At 30.0% G+C, this 13,094-nt stretch overlaps 1 protein-coding gene across 1 annotated transcript; it reads right to left on the reverse strand.

The window, feature by feature from the left end:
• Window positions 1–5,289: 5,289 nt before the first annotated feature.
• Window positions 5,290–8,741, reverse strand: LOC127261920 (uncharacterized). Its single transcript, XM_051290359.1, has 9 exons — window positions 8,246–8,741; window positions 7,464–7,648; window positions 7,211–7,389; window positions 6,790–7,074; window positions 6,645–6,703; window positions 6,520–6,556; window positions 6,369–6,440; window positions 5,949–6,279; window positions 5,290–5,875 (listed from the first exon to the last, which is right to left on the reverse strand). Exons 1-9 carry the CDS (start codon window positions 8,361–8,363, stop codon window positions 5,483–5,485), a joined length of 1,659 nt encoding a protein of 552 aa, XP_051146316.1. The 5' UTR covers window positions 8,364–8,741; the 3' UTR covers window positions 5,290–5,482.
• Between the last annotated feature and the right edge of the window lie 4,353 nt (window positions 8,742–13,094).

A 13,094-nucleotide genomic window follows, 5' to 3' on the forward strand; every position in this document is an offset into this window, starting at 1 on the left:
AATTAATTTTAAGTTAATTATAAATAAATATATTTTTATTTATTTGGTATTATATAAAATTTTATTATTTACAAAATAATATTCATATTGCTTATATTTTATTAAAATATAATGTTAAAAATATTTAAAATACCAACAACACGACTCATATATAAGATAATAAAATAATATCATAACTCATTATTACAACTTAGTAATCTATACTATCTAAAATATTTGTCCATAACAAAATGATTATCTCTCGTGGGACGGAGGAAATATGATAAAAGCAATTCTGGGTGAAGTACATTATGGGTGTGTTTTTTTGAAACTTTTTAATAATTTTTTATTATTTATCAATTTTTTTTTTAAAAAATATAAAATCAAATATATATATTTTTTATACAATACTAAAAATTAATTTAAAATTTAAAATATCATGACAACATCAATTTATATCACATCATATTATTATTTTAATTCAAAATTTTTTATTATTTAAATCAGAATTCAAAATTCAAACTTTCAAACAAAAACACCTATATAGGTTTGTTTGCCACTAAGAGGGTGTTTGAAAAACAGCTTTTTGAAGAGCTTTTAGCTTATTGAACAGCTTTTAGCTGTTTGACCAGTTAAAAAATTAATTTAAGTGTTTGGTAAATTAGCTTTTTGAAAGAGCTTTTTGGACCCAGAAAGCTAATTTCTGAAAAACTCATCTACCCAGCATTTTGAAAGAGTTTTTTCATTTTAATTTTTTTTATTCCTTATTTACCCTTAAAACTTAATTATTTATTTTATACATATAAATATATTTTTTATAGAAGTATTTATTAATTATTTTTAATATATTTAATTTATTAAATTATATTTGTATTTTTATAAATTTAAAATAATTACTATTATTAATTATTACATATAAATTATTTTATTTGTAAAATATATAATTTTTAATAACTAAATCAAATAGAAAAAACAAAAATTATTAATTTATTTATATATATTATAACAATAATTAACATAATAAAAAAATATATATGAAAGATTTATTATTTTATATTTTATATAATTTTAATAAAAAATAATTATTTTTTAGTAAAAATAATTTTCTCATATCTAAATAATAAAAATAAAAATAAATATTTTTATAATTTTCAATATTTAATAACAAAAATTCTCATAAATTTCAAATAAAAATGAACAAAATTAAATATTTCAAAAAATAACATATCAATATTCTTAATAGTCATTTTATGTATAAACATCTAACGTCAAACAGTTGTTTTACCAAACACTTTAATACAAACAGCTGATTGAATCAGCTAGTCAAACCAACTAACAACTAATTGAATCAACTAACAGCTAAAAGCTATCAGCTAATTGCCAAACACACTCTAATTTTTTTTTTTTTTTCCGACATGATCTCAATATATATATTTTATTCTCTTGTAAAAATCAATATTTAACGTAAAAAGATTTCTTCATCCATCTTATTAACATAATTTTCATTTTTGTCGATCTCATAGCAATCGATGAATTTTTATTTTAGGTAAACTTACTAAAGTAAAATATATTTAGGTATCTCCAACTCACAAATTTTATCTATTCAATTTTAAATCAAAATTTTAAGTTCTGCTGCTTGGCTTCCCCTTCTACACGTCTCCTCCCTTTTGTTTGTATTAATATTTTTATAATCTTAATTCTTGGGCTTTTTAAATAACAAATGGATTTAGGGGTTGTGGGCTTTAAAGTTATTTTCAAACTGATTAATTTTAGTATACAGTTTTAATTTAAAAAATTATAAATGTTACAGTATTTTTACTATAATTCACAATTTTAATTTTTTTACTTAAACAAATATTTTTTAAATATTGGATTTTATATATTATTTTAAATCTCTTTTATTTATATCAACAATTAATATTATCCTTTATAACAAAAAAAAAAAAAAAAAATAGAAAAAAATAAATAAAGAGCAAAAATTATTATTGATCTCAATCAAATCAATATTTTATTTTTATTTTTAGTCATATTCAAAAATAATTGTCAAAATTAGTTACACAAAAAAAATTTATCATTTTTAATCATTCCGTTAAAATTTTAACGAGACTGTGATGTTGTGGCCTTAGTATGGAGAGGCTGAGAGAGTCGTCGTCGCCGAAGGTGAAGTTTCTCAAGGAGGGGAAGGATATGTTCCTAGAGAGGTTTATGGAGAAAAAGAATAAATGCAATTTCAAATACAAAGAAACTTATACAAAGGAAATATTTATTTTTTATTTTTTAATACGACCGTGTTTTGATAAATACAGTCATGTTTAATCCGAATTAGATGACAAGTCATCTTTCATTAAGGCCACGTCATCACATTCCATTAAAATTTTAACGAATGAACTAAAAAAGATAATTTATTTTTTGTGCGGGACTAATTGTAATAATTATTTTTAAATTGAACCAAAATGAAAAAAAAAAAATGATTTGATTGGGATCAATAATGATTTTTGCTTATAAATAAACTAATATACAAAATTTAAAAAAAGAAAAAAAAAAAAGAAGAAAAGAATGGAACGCCAAAACTTGGTGTTGCTACAGTGCAACATGCACAACAAAATTTGCGTTGGAATGCAACCGGCACCAAATCTTCAACCCAGTGTCATAAATAGCGTTGAGTTGAAAATGTCGTAATAATATTTTTTTTCTATTATTTTTATTTTCCATCAATTTCTTTAATTATCTTCAAAATTTGTAAAATATTCAAATATGCATCAAATTCAATAGAATTCATATCAAATCAACTAAAATACTCTCAAAATATAAACAATAAATATGCATAATAAGCGAGCTAACGCCGAAAATAAATAAATCTTTTGCGAATTGGTGAGCTAATGACTATGTTCAAATATAAACTCGGATGCTTTGCACTTCACAATATTTTGCAATCAATTTTTATCATTATTTTGCCCGAATATTGGTATTGGTCATAAAGCTTTCATATTGATATTTTTTCTATCTCCCTTCTTTCACCATTGGTACTATAGGAAAACATTTTGGATGATATGTAAAACACTTTGGATGATATCTATAATTTCATGTTCACCTTTATACATTTTATTTATTTTTTCTTACTATAAACTAAATAAAATTTATGGGTTATCTTCTTTTATTGTTAAATTCTATTTTAATTTGAGGTATTTCTTTGATATAGATGTTTATACTTTAAGCTATTGCCATCATTCAAAAAACATGTTAACATAATTTCTTTTTTTATATTAACATATATAGTAAGTAGTAAAAGAAAAATAACAAAAAGAAAAAATCTAATAAAATGATGTAAGATATCTACAAAACCTAAGTTGGTAAGAATCAAACCAAACCTCCGACCTAAAGGCTACAGGTTGAGGGCTTCGCCACTTAGACTACATCCTTATTTCTAACATAGCAATTATTTTGGTTTTTGATATTACAAAGAGATGGAAAGAAGATTAAAGAGTCAATGGTGTGATTAGAGCCGTCAAAATTTTTCAGTCCGTCGGGTTGGCCCGCCTCGCTTCACTTTTAATGAGGATTGGGTTGTAATTTTATAAACCCGTTATAATGCGGGCCTAAATGGGCCAACCGACATTGGCTGTGGGTTGAAAGTGGATTAGCCCGCGGGTTAAGTAAATGTAATAATTAGTACTCACCCATCTCAAATAAATGTATTTTTTTTATCAGTTTTTACTGTCACATTAAAAAATTATAATAAAAGTAATCAAATATTAATATCATACTCCCTCCGTCCACAAAATAAGTATACATTTACTTTTGGCGTGGAGATTAAGGAATAATAATATTTTAATTATAGTTGGTAGGTAAAAGTAGTAAAATGACATTTTTTGCCCTAACTTTTTTGGTATAAAAGTAATGATGTGATGTAAAGTAGGGGTATTTGTGGAAAAAATGAGGTATTTAATGAAATGGTTACTTTGTAATTGGACGTCCCAAAATAGAAACACGGAGGGAGTAATATATTTTAATTTTATATAAATTACAAATATACAATTATAAATACAATTAATTTATAAATAACAAAGAGTAAAAAAATATCAAAATCATCTTGTACATTTTATTTAATAAATAATATATTATTATTTTAATCTACTGAAAAAATATATTTTTAATTAAGACGAATAAAATAAAATTTATATTATCATTAACTTAAATAAATTAATCAATATTGTATACACGTTGCTTTTCTTTTCTAACTATTATCAATGTCACTCTTATTTATCTCGATTTTTCATCATTTGTTTTGTTTTTCTTCCATCTTATTGTTTTATATATATATATATTTTTTATTTTAGAATCTATTCACAGATTCATAAAATTAATTATAATTTATTTGTATAATATTTCTTATTACTATTTTTTTGAATACAATAACTAATAATATTTTGAATTTAGAATTTTTATATTTTTTATTTATTATTTAAATTTTAAAATAAAACTATTTTTTTAGCTATTTTTAAATATTAGTTGCGAAAATATTTATAATATTAATATTTTAAAAAAATTTGTGGGCTAGTCCGCTTAGCTCGCCACCCGCCAATGGATTAGGTTGGGTTGATGAAATTTTTATCCGCCCCGCCAATGGTGGATTGTAAGCCAATCCACTCCGCTAATTTAAAAATCACAACTGTACTATAAAAATAAATAAATAAAACTAAGGCAAAAGTCTTTTATAGTTTTAAAATTCAGCTAAATTTCTTTTTATTTTAAAAATTGCGTGAAATCCTCTTATTATACTTTTAAAAAAATGTTGTATAAATTTTTTTTTTGATTTCAAAACTTAGTATAAATTTCTACTTTTACATAAAAAATTGCATAACATCTCTTTATACTTTAAAAATATTGCACAAAATCTCCCACCATACAAAATATATAGATAGAAAATTATTTTCTCATAATACAAAAGAAGTTTCAAGGCGATAGAATTTTATGCTAATATTTTTTAAAATATAAGGAAGTATTATGCAAATTTTAAAGTAAAAAAAAAATTTATACTCCCTCTGGCCCACATATTATGTCCACGTTGCCGTTTCTATCCGTCTCACATACCATGTCATTTTCCTTTTTTGGAAAATGATTACACACTTTAATTTTATTTTAAATTTTTTAATTTAATTTTTTTTAATTTTAATTAAACTATCTTAGTTATCTACTGATTATACTCCTCCTAAAATACCGTGTCTATAGTGTAACATACACGTACGGACGGAGGGAGTACTAAATTTGGATACTATATAAAAGTTAAGAACAATTTCAAGTAAATCTAAATTAAAAGAGAATACGGTCATATATAACGACAAATCACTCCATCACACAACAACGTAACAACGCTATAAGCAAACCAGCCCACAACTCTTCGAGCTTGGCCGAGTATATACGCCAACAAACTTCACTCCTATCTATACGTATATACGTACATATGTGTATATACGTACATATGTGTATATATCTATATCTTACATTACTCCAACTCCTTCTTCTTCTCCTCCTCCTCCGGCGGCGGCGTCGGCGCCGACGATTCCGAACAAACGCTCCCGACCTGCATCGGATTCCGGTCAGCGCGCGCAATCCACAGGGCGGTGCTGATCATCACCCCGGCCGAGATCAACGCCAATCCGGCATCCACGACGCCGATATAATATTCCAACGGCGGGCAATAGTTCCGTGCGATGTTTCTGAACGTGTCCCGCACAAAATTACAGTTCCGAAGGTTTAGCAACGGCGGGGCGTAGTGTTCGAGCGCGTACCCGACGTTCACCGCAGCGACGAGCTCCGCGTACATCTCGGGAGTCAGCCGCCCGGTGGTGGTGCAGACGCCATCTTCCGTCGCAACGCAAGCGTAACTCCGCCAAGCCTGCGCGAAAAAAAGAAGTCGATGATCGATATAATGGGAAAGGATCGAAACTCGGGAAATTCAATTGTCTTACAAGAGTCGCATTGTCGAAAGATAGCTCTTGTGCCGAGCAGTTTCGATCTTGCAGCTCGGAGTCGTACGGGTAGCAGAGCGGGGGTATCGACGGGCCCGATTGGTTGTAGTACGACGAAGACGGGTTCGGGGTCGGGTTCGGGTTCGAGTTTGCGACCGAGCCCAAAAACTCGTTGACGATGTTTACGATATCGTTGATGACTTGTTTGCTCTTGAACAGGGTCTGGTTTGTCGTGCTCTCGTCGACGCACGGCAGGATGTCGCTCAGGGCCGTCTCCGAATGCGGATTCTCTACCCATTCTTCCATGGCCATACAAGCGTCGGATATCGAGCTGAATCAGTAAGACGAGATTTGTTTTAACGACGATCGAATGAAAAAAGCGTTTATATTTACCGAGCAAAATTGGATAGACGATCTTACTTGTCGATGATAGTCGAAGCTCCACAGAGGATGAGCGTAATTGTGACGAGTAGCCATCCGCTAACGATGAATCTGCATATGTATATTAACGCAAACTTTAAACGCGCAAAATCGATTAAAAACTAGTCGAAATATCGGTAGTATAGCTCACATGTGAATTATGTGGCCATGGCGAAAGATCGACAGCACTGTAACAAAAAGAAAAACACGAAATTTAATCTCGAACACAATAAAACCAACTCAAATTAATCGAAAAGACGAATCTACAATACTTACCGAGGCCTAGAATCGATACAAGAAGCGTTCCCACAGCAACAGCGATCAGCGCCGATTCTCTAGAACAAGAAAATCGCAATTAGTCTAAACGGCGCAAGAGAACGATTCAAAGAATGGACGAATACTATCAAGCCACGGATCATACACTGCGTCGAAGATTTTCTGTATTTCGGCCGAATTCTCGTTAGTTTTCACCTCCAAAGTATCGGCAGAGTTTTCCAGTTCCAAATTTACTCTGTCGATGTCGTCCATGACATCCGATGGAAGGAAATTCTTCGCGACGCTGATGTTCTTCGCGAGCGACAGATATCCCGTGACATTTCTCAGCACGTGCACGGTGTACTCCGACTGGTTCACAAGATAATCCACGGTGTCGAATGTTTCTTTGTGAAATTTTTCTTGTCCAACGGAAAGTGAAATGCATCCAGTCCTGGAGACGAGGTAAATAAAATCGACATCGTAAAACCCCGAAAAATCCCATTTCAACACTCAATTTTCGATGCGCCATAAGCGCCAAAAATGGATAAATACTCGTTCGACGAAAAGGTATGGTTCTAGAAGATTACACTGCCGCAGATGTAAAGACAGCGAGAAATATGATGCAAATCTTCGACGACCAGCTGGAACTTTGGCCACAGATGTTGAGCTTCCTCCCACAGATGTAATAAACCAAAAGCGCGGCTCCAAATACGACGAACCATAATACGGCAAGAATAAAAACCGGAGCACCTGTAAATCCGACAGACTGGACACAAAGTGATGAAACTCTAGCCGGGGGCGAAAATGATAACATTGTAAAGCAAGAAATGTCGAGCTTACAGCCCAATAATGTCGATCGGAGATATCCCATCCGCCTCTGTATTTTCGAAATTCGGAGAGAATGTCGGGCCTCTCTGTCCTATTCGCCGCCAATACAAGTTTTGGTGTATCGTCAGCGCCGCGGCCGGGAACTTGGGTTATAGAACTCATTATTTCGTCCTTCCACGAACCGGCATTGTGTTCGTCTACACAAATAAGGATCAAAACATACAATATGAAGAACACAACAAAATACACAAACTAATGTATTAATACAACAAAGATACAGAGCTAATTCCAATCTGTAATATCAAATGCAATGATCGAAAAAAGTTTTGAACACGAAATTGAATCCTAAGTAATTCAAATCAATTCATTTCAATTTCAATCGATGAACAGAGCTAATTGCAATCTGCAATATCAAATGTAATGATCGAACAAAGTTTCGAATACGAAATTGAATCCTAAGTAATTCAAATCAATTCATTTCAATGTCAATTTCAATCGATGAACACATTGAACAATCTGTTGGAATTTTCACAACACAGTCAATACATACAAATATATATATATATATATCTTCCAAGAAAAGAGAAATCAAACGAAGAAAGATAAGTATCAATCACAAAAAGACAAAAAGCAACAGGAACTCTTTACTAACAGAGAAAAGAAAAACAGTAAATAGTCAGAATTACGGCAAAGAGATACGATAACGAACATAAACCCTAGAAATCGGAATTAAAACCAAAACAGAGAAGGGAGAAGGGGATTGATCAATCGAAACGAAAGGAAACGCAACGAACCAAATATGTAGTTGAAAGGATCTCCCGAGGCTGATTGAGCACGAACAAAACTAGAATCGAAGAAAACGGAGACAGAAATCAAAGCAACAACGAAACCGAAAGTGAGCTTCGTCTCCATCAGTACCGATCAGTAGAAGAATCGAACGTAAAAACTCGATCAAGAATCGTCCAACGCGGAATGATTATGTTGTTGATTGTTGAATGGATCATTCTGCAGTCGCATTTCCTTCTGGTTCGAGTAGGAAAATCTGAGTGAGGTTTTTCCTCCCTCCCCTGTCCTGATTAACGAAACCACATCTCTGAATCTGATGATCACAACACAACACAGCAGAGAGGAAATGATGAAATATGTAGAAGTTAATTGGGGGCGTGTATATAGACATATATATATATATATGTATGTATGTATAGGTGAGGCGGTGGCGATTTCACATGGAAGATTGGAGTGTGAATGACGAGAGAAACGGCAGAGGTTAGCTTAGGTAGCCATAGGTGAGTCATAGGCGGCTATGAAGGACTCCCAACTCCAATGGAGGTTTGCTTTTTGTTAAATATCCAAATTTCTTTTTAAGGGATTTGGACTCTTTCTCTTTTAGCATTTACATTTACTTTCTATGGAAATATTACAAAACAATAGGAAAATTATTTTATTTACTTACTCCCGGTTACATTTAACTTTTGAATTATTATATTTAATATTTAAAATATTTTTGTATTTATATAATTTTTTTTTTTTTACAAATATTCTTTTGTTAGAATTATAAAACACTAATGAAAGTATTTTGTAATTTTTTATTTCGTACTATGTTTTGATATAATAAATAATATTTAAATATGAACAGACAAAAAGTAAATGAGACTATTAGAGCCGTACGTAAGAGAGTATTATTTATTTCAGTACGGTGACCACTATCATTTTAAGATTATCTATAAAATTTGTACTTTCTTCATTTCGACTATCAAATTTGATTACAGTAAATCCGAAAATTTAAAATAAATATAATTAGTAAATAATTAAAAATATATTAATTAAATAATTACTATTTGATATAAATAATATTCTTTTTGTCATGCTATAATGTCTACTTTACTGTAGATACAAAAATTTTAGAAGAGTATAATTAGTAAATTATTAAGAATATATTAATAAAAATAATTATTGTATAGTAAAAATAATTATAGATTAAAATTAAGATAATTAATTAGTCTAATTAAAATTTTAAAAATCATAAATTAAAAAATTTAAAATAAGTTTAAAGTGTAACTTTTTTAAAAACAAAATGTGACAAAATAAGCAAAAGACATAGAGAATTAAAAAGGTGGATATAGTAAGTAGACGGAGAGAGTAATAAATTAAGATAATTAATTAGTTTAATTAAAATTAGAAATTAAACTAAAATTTTTTAAATGAAATTATAATGTGTAGTTCTTTTTCCTTTTTTTTTTTTAAAAAAATGACATGAGATATAAAACGAAAAGAAACGTGAATAGGACAGAGGGAGTATTAAATTAGTTTTATGAGCTCGAATTTAATGTTGATTGGGTCAAAACAACTTTATAGTGATAAGACTCATTAGCATATATGATAAAGCATCCATTATATATTTTTTTTTTATATAGTACAACATAAGTTATCTTATAAATATGGTACGTTGGACTATATTTTTATTATATATGTTGATTGAATTGATTAGACGATCTCTGCATTAGTTTTATAATTTAAAAAAAAGAAAAAAAAAAAAAAAAAAAAGGATGACAGAAGTTGTTGGCGCGACAATATTGTGTTATGAATAACAGATAAACATCTATTTAAGAAATTTTTTTAGAATCATATGTAAATTTTGTATTGAATTAGTTCTAAAAATTTGGTGGAAATAATCCTTAAACATTGTCCGTTTGTCACGACACAATCTCAATGTGTCACAATGTCGTTACGCCAGCAACTCCGGCGCATGAGGACACTTGGGTCAAATTTTTAATTGTAGAATTAATTAGAGTCTAAAAGAAATAGGTTTTAAAAAATGATACTCCCTCTGTTCCAAATATCATGTCCACGTTGTCGTTTCTGTTCGTTCCACATTCCATGTCACTTTCCTTTTTTTGAAAATGATTACACACTTTAATCTCATTTTAAATTTTTTAATTTTATTTTTTTAAAATTTTAATTAAACTAATTAGTTATCTTAATCTTAATTTATAATTATTTATATTATAGAATAATTATTTTCACTAATACATTCTTAATTATCTACTAATTACACCCCTCCTAAAATACCGTGTCTACAGTGTAACAAACACGGTATCTAAGACGGAGGGAGTAGTATTTAACTATCAAATTATGTGACTTTTGTATACAAAAAAAATATAAAAAAAAATTGTTCTCATGTTATAATTTGACGTAAATATTAAGTGTAAGTTTGAAGATGTTTATGATATGTAAAATGATCAAATCTATTTAAAAAAATTAAATATTTATAATGTATTTTGACAATAAAAATGATAATATATATTTCAAATGGACGGAATCGGTAATTTTATTTTCTACAAAATATCACATTATATATTCAATTTTCTTACTGTAAATTGTTTTTTTTAGTTCCATAATTGGATCCTCTTATTATTTTAGTCCCGTAAATGAAGCATTTCGCAAACTAGTCCCATAAGTGAAAAATTTTTGCTGTTTTAGTCCTCCGACGCCGGAGACGCCCGCATGGCTCGCCGGAGGTGACGTATCCGCCAGATGTCCCGCCAGGTCAGCGACAACTGGTGGACACGTGAATTTTTTATTTTTTATTTCATTTTTTAAAATTATTTTAAAAACTTATTTTTAATTTTATTTGCATTTTTTATATTCTAATTCTTTTGTTGAAGAGCTTGTGACAATGAATTTGTTTTATCTAATAGATGCCTCATCAATTGACCTACCAAAACAAATTCAAAATTTTTCATCTCGTTAAACAACTCCACAACAAATCCTCGACTTTTCACATCACTGTCATCTGTAGCTATAATTTCAATCATTATGTTCATTGGATTCCACAAATTAAAAATTCGTGTGATTGTCTTGAAATGAGAACCCCAATGAGTATCACCGGCTTGAGCAAAACTCATTTCTTGATTCATTCCCTTTTCTTTAGCAACATCGCTCAATTCTACATATCTTGTAAAATCATCAAATTGACGTTGCCTCAATTCATCTCTCATCTTAACGAAGCTCTAACAATATTTACAATCATAGAGATATATTCAAAAAAATTGCTTACAGGCTCATTATGACTGATACAAGAAACAGTAACTTATTGAAGTTCATGTGCAAAACAATTAATATATTATGCATGTTCATTTTCATTCAAAATGAGGGTTTAAAGCCTGTTAAATTTTCCATGCATATTAGAAGCCTCATCATAATCTTGACCTCTAACCATCGATAGTGATAATCCATTTTTGCAATAAATTTATCAATGATATTCTTCAAAGATTGTGTAGAAGTTTCAGTAACATGTACAACACCAATAAATCGCTCTTTAACCTCTCCAAGATCATTACCAACTTTACATTTAAAGACATTTGTTTCTTGATAGAACTATCTCGAGCTTCATCAATCAAAATCATCTATCCCCAATTTCTAGCAAAATAAAATTCTCACTTCTGAACTACAAGGATTGATAATTTGCTTTTGAATATATGGATACGTCAATTGGTTATTTCCTGGATCATTTAAATCAATTACCTTTCCAACTTTGTCACTTTTATCACCATACTACTTATAAAACTCAAGAAAATTCTCAGGGCGTATGAATTGTGTTGACTCATCATGGCCACAGAAAACTAAGTCCAACCCTAAAATTTATCAAATCACTTTTACAACTGCGGTCAATCGAGTCCGATAAGTATCCTCCGTTACATTTTTATTTTTTTTTGCATTATAACATAATTCACATTGCTTCTTTGATCTTTATATCCATCCAACATACATAGTTATAGCAAAATTGTGAAAACTAGTTTTGATCCTTGATGTGACTATTGAATTTTTCTCTAGCTTTCTTCTACTTTCTAAAACCAATTTCAGTAAATGCAATATCCTCATGCTTATGCCCATCAAAGAAAAATAGCACCATAAACAATATGTGGCATCTTTAGATATTTCTACTCTAATCAATCATATGTTTTGAACCATTGATCTTGAAATGATCTTCGAATCTTACCAAATTTTGTAGCGGGAAAATTATGACCGCGAAGTTGACTAGAGCCCTTAGCCAAAATTATCTTTTATCAAATTTTTATTTAATTAAATTATTAATATTGATTGGGTCAAATTAAATTATTATTACTAGACTAAAATCATAAATCATAATTACAATAGACCGGAACAAACCGGCCATGGCAAATTGGCAGGGGAGGGTAGAGAGTGAGGGTTGCAACTGCGATTATCACTGAGGGATTTGCGGGGTAGAATCGAGGGAGTTGAAAACTGAAACCCGAGATATAATGCCTACTCGTAGAAATTTTCTCGTTGGCTCAAGGGGGCTCCAACCTCCCCGAGCCCCTCGCTTAATCCGTCATTGCATACTGGTGACGATATGAACATAAAGCACAAAACATTTATTAACCCAATTTGACTGCAACAACCTACATTTAGAGATTCCAACCCAAACTTAATTCACTATCAAAAATATTGAAATATGAAGATAAAAATATACAATTCGAGTTGCCCTCGACAAGAAATCAACACCGCCCCCCTCCCCCCCATATTCTTAACTCATCCCCAGCTCCAAACTTATCTCTTCTATTCTTACTATCCAATATTCGACAATCACCAACAATATTCTATCCAAACACACAGAATAAT

The sequence above is a fragment of the Andrographis paniculata genome, unplaced genomic scaffold (assembly GCF_009805555.1).
Source record: "Andrographis paniculata isolate CXL003 unplaced genomic scaffold, ASM980555v1 Contig64END, whole genome shotgun sequence".
NCBI classification, from domain to species: Eukaryota; Viridiplantae; Streptophyta; class Magnoliopsida; order Lamiales; family Acanthaceae; genus Andrographis; species Andrographis paniculata.

What these genes read in the sequence shown, in the direction of transcription:
- LOC127261920 (XM_051290359.1), bottom strand. Translation starts at nt 8,363, where the DNA reads ATGGAGACGAAGCTCACTTTCGGTTTCGTTGTTGCTTTGATTTCTGTC. An exon ending in GTCTTTACATCTGCGGCAGT is followed by an intron (nt 7,075 to 7,210) that starts GTAATCTTCTAG and finishes CCTCGTCTCCAG; the next exon opens with GACTGGATGCATTTCACTTT. An exon ending in CAGAAAATCTTCGACGCAGT is followed by an intron (nt 6,704 to 6,789) that starts GTATGATCCGTG and finishes TTCTTGTTCTAG; the next exon opens with AGAATCGGCGCTGATCGCTG.